This window comes from Plecotus auritus, assembly GCF_963455305.1.
Source record: "Plecotus auritus genome assembly, chromosome: 13".
NCBI lineage: Eukaryota > Metazoa > Chordata > Mammalia > Chiroptera > Vespertilionidae > Plecotus > Plecotus auritus.
In genome coordinates, this window is record NC_137779.1 from 20,099,766 (window position 1) to 20,112,316 (window position 12,551).

General features: G+C 50.2%; 1 protein-coding gene across 4 annotated transcripts in view; it reads left to right on the forward strand.

Annotated features, from left to right (window-relative positions):
* APLP2 (amyloid beta precursor like protein 2) overlaps positions 1-12,423 on the forward strand; it is a 60,272-nt gene extending 47,849 nt beyond the window's left edge. For 2 of the 4 annotated variants that reach the window (XM_080649767.1, XM_080649769.1), the window contains 7 exons: positions 2,680-2,779; positions 4,256-4,408; positions 5,889-5,924; positions 8,613-8,698; positions 9,387-9,461; positions 9,655-9,810; positions 11,079-12,423. In XM_080649767.1, coding sequence (XP_080505893.1) covers positions 2,680-2,779; positions 4,256-4,408; positions 5,889-5,924; positions 8,613-8,698; positions 9,387-9,461; positions 9,655-9,810; positions 11,079-11,180 — 708 coding nt within the window. In that variant the 3' untranslated portion in view covers positions 11,181-12,423. The remainder of the gene's footprint in view (positions 1-2,679; positions 2,780-4,255; positions 4,409-5,888; positions 5,925-8,612; positions 8,699-9,386; positions 9,462-9,654; positions 9,811-11,078) is intronic. The other 2 variants (XM_080649768.1, XM_080649770.1) reach the window with 1 other exon arrangement.
* The last annotated feature ends 128 nt before the right edge of the window (positions 12,424-12,551 follow it).

The following is a 12,551-nucleotide window of genomic DNA, read 5'->3' on the forward strand; positions in this document are numbered from 1 at the left end:
TTACATTGTAAGTCAGTATCTAACAGTTTATTTTTATTTAGGGCACCACTGGAATTAATGTTGGAAATCATTTTCTAGGCTGCTATATCAAGCAGATCATAAAGATCGGTGTATTTTGTACATTACATTTTGTTTAGACAGACACTTTTAGATTCCTGGGATTTATCCCACGCTGGGTCTAGCTTTTCTTTACAGTCATCTATAAAAGTTTATTTCTGGACCCTCTTTCTAAATTCGATATTGTCCATATATTGAGTTTTACTCTCGTATGCATAGAAAATGAACTTGCCTGGAAGACTGCTGGCTCCCTTATAAATCACAGTCTAATAGTTCAGCCCATTAGTGGATTTGTTTTGTGTTGAGTCTTTCGTTTCTTCTGTAGCCTGTTAGTTTCTAGAGGGCCCTGTAATGACATGACTGATCTTACCTCATTTGCTCCCATATTATAAACCCAGTGCTGTACTGTTGTGGGTGCTTACAAGTGTGGGCACTTGCCCATCATCCCAGGAACTCGCCCTCCCAGCCTCTGTGCCTGTGTGTGATGGCTGGAAGGTAATCTGCCCACAGGCCTAGGAGGGCTGCAGCGAGGGTGCTGCTCCTTCGTTGAGCAGATGTTTGTGTGCTTCCTGTCCACCTGCCAGACTCGGCCCTCACGTCTGACGCCACAGAGTCCAGTCCCCGTGTGCCATTGAGCAGCTCCCAGTGCGCACAGGACTAATGACATTAATTGTAAAGATGAAGAGTAATTGTCCCCAAACATAGCTGCACTTCAGCATTGGATGTCTGGGGTAATGAAAGAACTCGGGCTCCTAAAGAGTGGGAAGAATGAAAGGGGCCAGGCCTGGGGACCCGAAGGGACCCCTGCCATGGCCCGGGGCGCAGTACTTGTCTTTAAGCTGGATGCAGTAGAAGGAAGGAGGAAAGGCAAGAACCTCCTAGAGTGGCTTCCAGGAAGCTCAGGGGGAGCAACACATGCATCTTGACAGGGGTAGGTCTTGTAGGTCTACCTGATTTATTTTTAAAGTGATCATTTTAAAAATTCTGTGTGTGGAAGAACTAGACTATTGTGTAGGATTTTATAGAGAACATGGCCTGTTCTGTGTGATGAGAATAGGAGAAATCTGATCAGTGTATTAAATCAATACCTAGGGGATGACTCACCTGCAAGCAGGACTAAAGTGCCCCACCAAGTCACACAGGAAGCAGAGCCCTCCTCAGAACATCGCGGGGAAACCCAGCTCTGCTGTGTGGTGGTTACTGTCTGCTCTGAGCCCCGCTGAATCCCATTAGCCTTTCGTCTGTTCCCTATTCTGTTCCCTGAACTCCAGAGAGCCCTGACTACATTCCGCCGTTACCGCGTGCGGATTTGGTTGGTTGTGTGACATGCCTTCGCCCCTCGTGCGCAGCTCCAAGGTTCAGCACAGACACCAGTGTGCAGCCTTCCCCCCACAGTGCACTTCTGTCCTCATGGGTGTGGCCCCCCTCCCTCACATGGCTCCTCAGTTCACCTGAAGAAGTGGAGCGATGCCAGCACATGCTCAGACTGGGGTGGGCCACGTTTTCCTTTCTAGGCGTTTTCTCTCTCAGACATTCCCTCTTCTGCCTTCCTGTCAGTCTACTTGATTGAAAGAATGGCAGATATAAAATTAAATTGCTTCATCCTTGCTTTTAACGGTCAGAGAGATACCCGTCTACAATAAAAGCATCTTTCCAGTTAACTCTTCCAGCCCACCCACCCCCATTTTGACGCTTCATGTTAATGGATTGTAGCCCACATAATTAATCCCTGGGTTTAGCTCGCCCTCTGTAGGAAGAGCTTGGTAACTGCAAGTGTAGCCAGGCAGGAGTAACCTCAAATAGCTTGTGTGAGCTGCAACGTGTCTCATTGTGTCACTGGGGTGGGTGGCAGTTACCCCAAATCACCTTTCTTTCCCATCCGGAGGAGCTTTAAAAGTAAGTGACCAGTTTTAATGGCCTTTTTAAAAAGTGAGCAACCTTGGAAATTTGCGTTCAGAAATGAGCTATGGAGGACAAATGGGTGGTAGATAAATCTTATTTAACACTCCTTAAAATCAGGTTTGTGTATACCTTAGCGTAAAGTTTTGAAAGGATAGCTAATTTAGTTAAATAGGAACGAACTAGCTATCACCATGAAAGTCATTTTAAGCAGTTACTTCACAAAGCAGTGTCTGTGACTGGTTCCCTCTTCCCCCAAATCTACTTTTTAGCCAGTGATTTCATTCTTTTTTATCCCATCTAATCTGACCAGTGGTAGAAATTGGCCAACTCTTACCTGGTTTCACCCAGAAAAACCTTACTGAGTCCCTGGCAATTTGCAAACTAGGGTTCTTTGTAACTCATTCATTCCAGTAAGTTACATGAAAGGCAAGCCAACAGCTGGCTAGTGGGATTCTTACATTTTCTTTAACTTGAAGGACTCTGGTAAATTCTCAGATCGCTGGGGGTGTTGCACAGTCTGCACAATTCTTCACTTCCGTGGTCAGTACGTGTGTGGGGATTAGTGCATTCCCTCTGCCAGATGCTTTGCTGGGCGCTGTGGAGGACTGGCCTTGCAGCTGGCCTTGCGGGGTGTGTGTGGCTGTCCCTGCGGGAGTGTGTGTGGCTAGTCCTCCTCCCCGGCTGTGTTGCTGACAGGCCTCTCCCATACTGTCCTTTCAGGTGATGACGCATCTCCACGTGATTGAAGAAAGGAGGAACCAGAGCCTCTCTCTGCTCTACAAAGTACCCTATGTAGCCCAGGAAATCCAAGAGGAAATTGGTGGGTGCTGACTGTGTTTGTGTCAGAGTCAGGTGGGGTCTTGTGAAGGCTTTCGAGTGATGGCCGAGAGAGGTTAGAGAACTAGGCCGAGGGAAGCCGTGAGGCTGGGTGTTAGCACCCCAGGGTTTCAGAAGTCTGGAATTCACGTGTCCAGGTCAAGGACTGGCTGTGAGCCACCGAGCCTTGAGTTTCATTGACCTTCACTCTGTTACCGGAAGAAAACTCCAGGGTGTAAAATTGCAGGGGCCCTGGGGGAAGTCTCCTGTTACCTTTTCCCTTGTGCTGATGCATTTCAAGGCACCTACTTTACACACGTTCTCACTTCCTCTCCCTCTTGGTCTCTATCTTCTCCGATTATTCAGTGAATATTTATTATCTGCCCTGTGTCACAGTGTAAACGGTGCACAAGCAGACAGTATCTCCTCAGCGAAGGAGAGACAGACAGGAAAACAAGAATCAGCAGGTGGTGTGAGCTGTGGAGGGGGGTAAACTAGGGTAGTGGTGAGTGGCTGGGTGGTCAGGGAGGCTGCCTCAGGGCCAGTAACCCGAGACCCCAGGGGGAGAGAACATCCTTATCACAGGCGTGACTCCAGCAGAGGCCTGGTGTGTAAATCAAGTGGCAGGCACATTTGAGTAGATCAGGGAGAAACGAGGCCAAAGAAGTAAGCAGAAGCCAATTTGTTAAGAGATTTTAGCAAAATCTAGGGGTTCGGATTTTATTTCAGAAAGCCATCAGAGGCTTTTAAACTAGTGAGTGACTAGATCTGGATTATGCTTTTAAAAAGAACATGAATTTTTTAAAAAATTACTTAGATGCTGTGTGGAGAGTTGACTAAAATTGGAGCCCACCAGGAAGCGGTTGTAAAAATCCAGGAGAGAGCTGGTGGTTGTGTGCCCTCGGGTGGTGATGGAGGAGAGAGAGTTGTGGGTGGTCTCAGGATACGGTTCAGAAGGAGGCGGACAGGCCGTGCAGTGGGTCGGATGGGGATTGAGGGGAAGAAAGGCATTAAGGATGATGCCCAGGTCTTCATTGGGAGAAGTGAGTGGGTGGTGGTGCCAGAGTTTACTGAGGCAGAGCGGAGTCTTCACTCGTTTTAAATACAAGTTGCTGTTGGACGTGGAGTGGGTGTGTCACGTAGGCCATTAGCCTGATGAGCCAGGGCTCAGGCGTTAGTTAAGATACAGATTTGGGAGCCATGCTGTGTAGGTGGTGTTTAAAACCGTGCCTTAGAAGAAATTACTAGAGAAGCGGGGTGCCCAGGGTGGAGCCCGGGCCCCCCAGTGCTGGGGTTCTGCAGCGCCACAGAATCAGAAGGTGTTTCAGGCAGTCGGTGACAGTTGTGAGCTGGTGAGATGCTCCTCGAGGCAGGTCTCGTGAGCTGCAATCACATGAACGAGTCCTGTTCAGACTCTGGTCCTGTGCCGAGAATCGATCCTTCTGAAAACCTGGCTCCCTGCCGTGTGTGTCTTTGTCAGATGAGCTGCTTCAAGAACAGCGTGCAGACATGGACCAGTTCACCTCCTCTATCTCAGAGACCCCTGTGGACGTCCGGGTGAGCTCTGAAGAAAGTGATGAGATCCCACCATTCCGCCCCTTCCATCCCTTCCCATCCTTACCTGAGAACGAAGGTGTGTATGATTGACAGTGCAGCTTCTTGGTGGTGGGTGGAGGGTGGTGTGGGGGTGGGGGGAGGTGGGGGCAAGAAGGGAGAAGACTACAATTAGAAAATTGAAGTCAGATTTTTGGACCTGGATTGTATTGGTGAGGCTGTGTTCCTAGTGAAAGTCAGGCAGGGCAAGGGAGACTTGAATCATTGAGCACCTACTATGTGCAGGCACCGTAGTGGGAGCTTTCAGATAGCTGGTTTTATTATCACCATGAGGTTAGCCCTATTTCTCACATTTTATAGACGGTTTGCTTAAAGACTACAGTTTTTCCTGGGCCTATCAGCTACCTCCAGTATGTGTAAAACTTATTCCCTGTGGAAGTCATTTTACTGTGGACACAGCACTTTCCTGTTAAATTATGTCCTTATCTTTTCATAGCAGTCTTGGGAGTCAGGTAATGGAGAGGCTACAGAGATGACACGACTTACTGTGCTGTTGGGTGGGGATAGGAAGCTGTGTCCCTGTCCTTCCGGTCAGGCATGCTGACTGCTACCCCCTGCTGGTTTTTGCTATCCAAGGGGACCTCTGACCCCTGGGTCTGCACCAGCAACACCAAGTGCGGAGTAAGAGCGGGCCCTGGACCAGGGTGTGGAATCAGTCTCTTTGTCTGATACTCTTGCTGATGGTGTGGTTATAAAAAAAGAGGCCACAGCTATAGAGTCCTTATTGAATGCCTGCTTCAGCTAAGCACCATTCCTGGGTGCTCTCAGTTAATCCTCAGAGTTTCCCCATTGGGGTTCCAAGGTTCAGAGAGGTTAAGTGTCCGCCCAGGGTCCAATAGCTTGGAGGTGGAGAGTAAGGATTTGAGCCCACCTGATTTGGTGCCACAGGCCTCTGACCTGGTACAGTAGTGCTGGCAGAGGCCTGGGGAGGGGCCTCCAGCATAGCCTTCAGACCATAATGCTTTCTGAATTAGTTACCTCGGAGTGCCAACTCAGTTGACCCTCCAGTATCAGCAGAATCTGAGAAAGGAGCTGATTAAGGAGGCACCACTGTGTCTCTCCCCTCCCCACGCCCCCCAAACCTGCCCTGCCAACCCAGGCTCCGTGGCAGCAGCATGGCGGCCATGCCTACACAGCTCCTTGGGGGTGGGAACATCAGGGCGTGTTTGAAATAGGATCTTGTCTCCTTTTCAGAAAACTGCAATCTGTCAACTTCTGATTTTGTTATTTTTCTAAGAGAAAGAATTTTGCGGGCTAAGCTAAATAATTTTGGAATCTCACAAATTTTTCCCCAGAAAACCCAAGACAGACCTCCTCCTTTCTCTCCCACCTTCCAGCCCTCACTGCTGTTTGGTCTGTGGGATTTTCAGGCCGGGTTTTAAGGAAGAGGACTTTTGGTTCACATTATAGAGGAGTTCTAAAATAGGAAATTTGAAAGCCATTTTCCTTCTTAATCTCCTTTTGTGCTATTTTGTTTTTATTGTTTTCCTTTCTGCTAGACACCCAGCCGGAGTTGTACCACCCAATGAAAAAAGGTTGGTTTGTCAGAGATGTTCCCTTTAAGACCTTCATCCCTGTCACTTCCCCAGTGTGTCCGAATCTCATGTTCTGTTTCACATCATCACCGACTGTTTCCACGTCCTTCCTCCGCCGTGGCTGTGCGTGGAGCCACAGCAGTCCTGTCTCCAGCATCCAGCCCAGTGCCAGTGACCTTGGTGGCTGGCCATCCCAAGTTTGCCCTCTGGGTGCCCAGAGAACAGAGTAACCAGAGGTGTTTCCTAAGTCCTGTAATCTGGGGAGACTTTGACCATATGAAAGCAAATAGGCTTAATCTCATTCAGGTAGAGGGTCTTTTTTTTTTTTTTAATCTTTTTCTCTGCTGCTCCCACTGAACGTCTTTTCCCTCTCTGGCTGTCCTTGCCCTTTGTGCCCACCTGCCCACTGTAGTTGTCTCATGTCCCCTGGTTATTGCAATAAGCAGAGCATTCTAGAAGCTGATGCAGCAGGTGGAGACTCTGCAGTGAGTCTCGTGTCAGGAAGAGGTAACGTTATGTGAGCACTGTACGTGGAATTTTTAGCTGTTTCCTGGATCAGGCAGTCGAAAAAGCCTTAGAGTTACAGAACTTGCTCAAAGTAATGAGTTTAAGGGGCAGAGAAACCAGAATTTGAACCCAGCTCCTCTGTCTGCAAAGCCCCTGCTGTTTCTGTTGTATAAAATGCAGTGTCGGCTGCTGAAGGTCCCAGGTGGCTGGGTCGTCCAGTGTCTGCAGTCACCGTGAGCCAGTTCGGAGGGTTCGTGTTCTCAGTGTGTGTCTGCGAGCCCACTATGGGCTTTGCAGACAGGCTGTGGCGGGCCAGGTGGTGCTCCCTGGCCAGCATGGAGTGGTGGGGATGCCTCAGCTTATCTCAGAACAGAAGTACGACTCCAGCCTTCTAATGTGAATGCTTCTACGTGAATGCTTCACCGTATTCCACTACGACGTACCTCTTCGTCGCTGTGGTTACACTGCTCTGAGCAGCACACCTTGATGCTTACAGATCAGGCCTAAGATGTTAAGTTCACAGATCAAGATACATTTTTAGGAGGTTAGCTGGCTTGCACCCTTGGACCCCAACTGTTACTAGTTGGGATAATTTAAACATTAACTTTTGGTCTCTTAAAGCCGTTGGTTTATGCGTTTTACCAAATCAAAATGGTTTTGGTTAGTGTTTAAGAAACATGTGGGTTATATCACCCAAAAAGTACTTAAACAGTGTGGACTAGTAGCAGATCCAGTGCCACGTTAGTTTTCAGGTAGGATCCTGCCCCCTGGCCTTCACAGTCTTAAGGAGGAGATCTGAGAATAGGGTGGAGGAGCGCAGTCACAGTGGCTTAGGCTTGGCACACGCATGCTTGCTGAGGTGGCACCATTCCTCTCCCTCAAATAGTGGAGGTGCCGTTTCATTGGCATTTTGAGACAACAAACGCCAGCCCTGGTTTAACTTCCCCTAGAATCCAGCTGTGAGATTATTCTTTAAAATGAAAGCCCTAGAGAAAACCGGTGTCGTTGTTGGCTGTGTGCTCACGAGTGACTGCGTCAGCCGGCCTGCGGCGTCAGCAGTAGCTGTTATTCATTGCTCCGTGTCGAGAGTAAGTGTGGTGTGAGCTGGAACGCTCCACTGTGGCTGGCCCGGCGTCAGCGCGCCGGTGGCAAGCCCGGGACATTAGCGCTTTGCAGGTGCTCGTGTTTGACTGTTCCTCACTGGCAGGTGGCCACTTTGAATGCTGAGCATCCTGTCAGGTTGGTCTGTTTATAAGAGTTTCAAATCAGACATCTGTAAGAACTGTGTAAGTTTTTATTAATGAGCAAGTGTTAGGGTAGCTGGGAATCACCCAGCTTTGGAGCTAAAAATAAAAAGCAGAGAGGCTTGCTCCTCGCTTCCTCTTGCTGGGGTTGCGCTGGCTTGTCTCTGATGCGGCCGTTTGGAGTGCCACACACCAGTGACGTTGGCTCAGGCCATGCCTGACCTTGACAAGAGGAGTGGTGCTGTTTCTGCTTCATCTATAGAAAGGTGCCTTCCGCTCTGACGTCAGGATTCCGCCTTTTGATGGGATGCTTCCTTCCTGTCCCTGCTCTAATAACCAGCGAGGATGTGGTCATCTGGGATCTAGGCCCAGAGAGGGTTACAGCCTGGCGGGAGACAGGAGGAAATCAATAATTACAGATAGTGCTCGAAGTGCTATAACCTGGGGGTGTCTCCCAAGAGCAGCTGTAGCTTAAAGGACAAATGGGAAGGGCTTAAGGTCATGGAGGTTATTTCAGGCGGAAAGAATTGCCTGTGGGATAAAAGATGCTTGAGGTCTGACAGTTGCTCATTGGAAGGGAGCCCCAGCTGTTGGAGGAGGAGGGGCTCGGTAGTGTCACCTGGGCGTCCCTTGGGTTCCATGCTGGAAGGCCTTGGCACTAGCTTCGTTCTCTTACAATAAGCACTGTCTTCTGAAGGCTTGCGCTCCATCCTTCCCAGCTGGTACAGTAAGCGCGCTCCTCTCCATTACTCCATCAGCCTCTGGAAACCGCCCGTTCCGTTCATCCCTGTAAGCACAGCGCTTCCTCCAAACGGGAGCCGAGGAGCGCCTTGCGCTGCGGGGAGGCCCTCCGGGGGGCGCTGCCCCAGGAGGGCATCGCTGCTTCTGTGAGAGGCACAGATGCCCTGGGAAATGCAGCTGCGCTCTCTCCACACAGGCTCTGGATTGGGCGAGCAGGACGGAGGGCTGATAGGCGCCGAGGAGAAGGTGATCAACAGCAAGAACAAAGTGGATGAAAACATGGTGAGCCATTTCTCTCTCTTGCCCTGCCCTGTTTTCATTTGGGAAACAATGCGCCTGAGTGGCCTTGTTTCCGGTGCCTTCCAGGTGGCCCGCCGTGTTCCTTTTCCGCACGCACGGTGGCAGGTGGGGGGGCCCCAGCTGCTCCCACAGGTTCCCATGTTGTTTAGCGTCTGGGTGTAACAGGGATGAAGAATTGCTTTTCAGCAGTAGCTCATTCCTTGCTATGCCGTGGGAAAATATATTTGCAACTAAAGAGATGAGAATGTCAGAGGCCGTTTTCCAGGGAGGAGAGATTCGTAGTGTGAACATGGAGGAGAGCTGGCTTTGGCTCAGTGCTGCCTTAGGTTCACGCCTCCTGTTAATCATGCTAGCATTTTCTCTCTCTCCTATTTCTGGATTATTCTTAACTGAGTTTGATGTTTCAACTGGGCTTCCTCGTTATCTGCCCTGAAATCTCCCACAACGGTTCCCTAAAGGAAGATGCAGGTAGAGGCCCTGGAAGGACCCGCTGCTTTACATGACCCTGCACCCACATGCTCCTTCCAGGGGGTTCGCGTGGATCTAGGTGAATGAGGCAGAACTGGTGGGTGTGGTGTCCACCCGGTATCTGCTTCCCTCCACCACACGTAATGGCGTTACGTTTACACTAGATTCCCCTCCCAGTTACTGACGTTTCCATGTGCTGCAGGTCATTGACGAGACTCTGGATGTGAAGGAGATGATCTTCAATTCTGAGAGAGTTGGAGGCCTTGAGGAAGAGCCGGTATGTGTTTAGCCCCAGAACCTGATGTGGGGTTAATCTCCATGGAGACAGGGAAAAGTGGGGGTCCTCCCAGGTGGATGAGTACCTGGAAAGCTGGGCCCTGGAGCTGCTCGGGCTTTGGGACAGGACTGCCTGCCTTTCACGCCGTGCAAGTGGTCACGGGGCTTTCCTGCACGTCTGCCTTGTCCTGCAGGAATCGGTGGGGCCGCTGCAGGAGGACTTCAGCCTGAGCAGCAGTGCCCTCATCGGCCTGCTGGTCATTGCGGTGGCCATTGCTACGGTCATCGTCATCAGCCTGGTGATGCTGAGGAAGCGGCAGTACGGCACCATCAGCCATGGGATCGTGGAGGTGAGTGGCTGGGCTTCTCCTGCCGGCCTGAACTGGGGGCTTGCTCTCTGCTGGCGGGGCTTGCTGGGGTTCAGATGTCTGTTCTTGGGCGCTGTCCGGGGCTAGATCGCTCACTGGATCATTAGCTCCTGTTGTGAAAGTCAGCCCCAACTGAATTATGTTGATTCTATGACAAAAGGCTGTTACCGACTTTGAACATTAATTTGGGCTTTGACTGTGAATGTAAGGAAGTCCTAAGAGCATTTTCTGTTGCAGAGGGTGGATCTGTCTCTCCCATTCTTAGTGTTTCCTTTTTTCAGGCATGTTGGGTATCTGAGCACGGAGGACTGTAATGCTCTTCTTTGTTGTTGACTTGTTTTATAAACAACAAGTCAGGTCTGTGGCAGACCAGGCAACAGTGGTAATCATGAGTGGTTCCGTCTTAAAACTATAACCAGGACTAATATTCTTTTGTTTTGTTTTGTTAATATGTTTTTAAATTCATTTCAGAGGGAGGAATGGAGAGGGAGAGAGAGAGAGAGAGAAACATCAATGATGAGAGAGAATCATTGAATGGCTGCCTCCTGCATACCCCCCACTGAAGAGCAAGCCAGCAGCCCAGGCATGTGCCCTGATGGGGAATCGAACCGTGACCTCCTGGTTCATAGGTCGACGCTCAACCACTGAGCCATGCCAGCTGGGCTGTTCTTATTTTTTAATGGGAACAAAAGCAACAGGAAATGTAGAACGCAGAGCAGATTGTTTCTCTTTCATCCTGATGGGTCGTTAGAACTCACCACTCGTTCTCGGTGGAAATGCCAGGGCCCCTTGATTCTAGAAAATGAGTGCAATAAAGAGCATAGCACGCTCTGGAAAATTCGTTCAGAGGCATGTCTCAGTTACTGGGTTTCATCTCCTGTAGCACAGGGGCCTAAGTGTTGGAATTTCTGAGCTGGAAAGACCCGGCAGACCATCCAGCCTCTGTCCTGTTTTGGAGGGATGCTCACCTCGGCTGTCCAGGTGGTAGGGAGCAGAACTGAGACTGGCTCCTGGCTGTGGAGCTAGGAAATTCAGTTCACTGTTCTCCAACTTGGACCAGGCTTTTAGGGCGCTGGCTTGCAGAAGCATTGCCTCTTGGACCCTCCCGTTTTCTCTCCTCATCCTGTGTCCTCATTCATTTTGTTCACCCAGTGGAAACGGGATGCTGGGCTGGCGGTGGCCCCAGGCCTTTGGAGCCCTGTGCCATCTCCTGGGTGCCCTGCAGTGACCCACAATCTCTGTTCCTGCAGGTCGACCCCATGCTCACCCCCGAGGAGCGCCACCTGAACAAGATGCAGAACCACGGTTATGAAAATCCGACCTACAAGTATCTTGAGCAGATGCAGGTTTAAGTGGGAGAAGGCGCATGTCCCCCCCCATTGGAGTGGGGGGTGCAGGTGGGCCAGAAGGTCCAGCGTTGGATCGACTGCTGACCAACAGTTACTTCCAGAGGAGCTCATCTTCCATCCAGACCTCTCGGATCACTAAGACTATAAAGTACTACTGTAGGATCACAATTTCCATTCTTTTAAATGGGTGAAAATGTTAATATAACTATATGATATATAAACCTTAAAGAAATGAGAAAATGATCTATTGCAGATACCTGACTGATGTAGCTTTCTTTTTTAAATTAACCAGGCATCCCACTTCTGTTGTGTTGTCTCACGTGCTCTCCATCGATGGAGGTGCTGGTTGGCAGTGACACTGTCCGTGAGGGCGTTGTCCCGGTTGCGCTTATAAATCACCGAGGCTCATCCACTGTCCTGGTTCTTATTTTTTAAAAGGCAGTATTTCCTTTTTCAATGAGCTTCAGGAAGTCGCTGAGAAACTAAGTGGGTAGGGAACTGTGAGACCATTGAAGCACATCTGATCCCTCTCAGAATCATTGTAAAGGACCAGTTTCTTGGGACCTAGTGTTCCCGCTGCTGGTTCCTCAGTGTCACCAAGGAGTTAAAGCATTTGCGTCCCAGCATCTTTCAGCAGAGCCCGTGTACACAGAATGGGCGCCCACACTCCTCTCCTTCGAAATCCAGTTCTTCCACGGATAGTAGCCTGTAGTGTGTATATGACCTCACTGTCCACCGTTCACCCACCGTAGCTTTTTACACCTCACTCCTCCCACGTAATGTCCGAAGTGCTGTCTTCACCTCCATGGGCATTTCCCTCTGAAGGCACTGACCCGCCTCCCGCTGTCCCCTGCCTGCCTGCCTGACCTCCCCCGCACCCGCCTGGTGTTCACGCGGAAGATGACCGTGGCAGGGGCAGTGCCCGGAGACACGGGGCTGGCTTTGCCTAGCAGGAGGCCGGGTGATGGCTGACACATGCAGCGCGGCGAGGCTTCGTTCTTCCCACGCCTCTGTCATGCTTGTGTAGTTGATGTTGATGTCACCGCTTCCTCTTTTTTTTATTCTGAAGGTTCTGGTAACCTGTGGTGTATTTTTTTCTATTTCCCTGTGACTGTTTTTTCCCCTCCCTTCCCCTTATCCATGTCTTTCCCCACTATGCACAGGTAAACTTCACCTACAAACTCCTTAATCTGATCTGTGGAGAATGTACAGAGTTTAAACACATCAATAAATACTTTAACTTCCACCAGGACTCCTTGTGTGATTGGCCTGGCGTTACTCTGCGTGATGGTTTTGACTCCCTTGCCTCCAGGACGGTGGGACTCGCCCTCCCTGCGGGTGCCAGCCGCTGACAGGGACGCGAATTACTCTGCT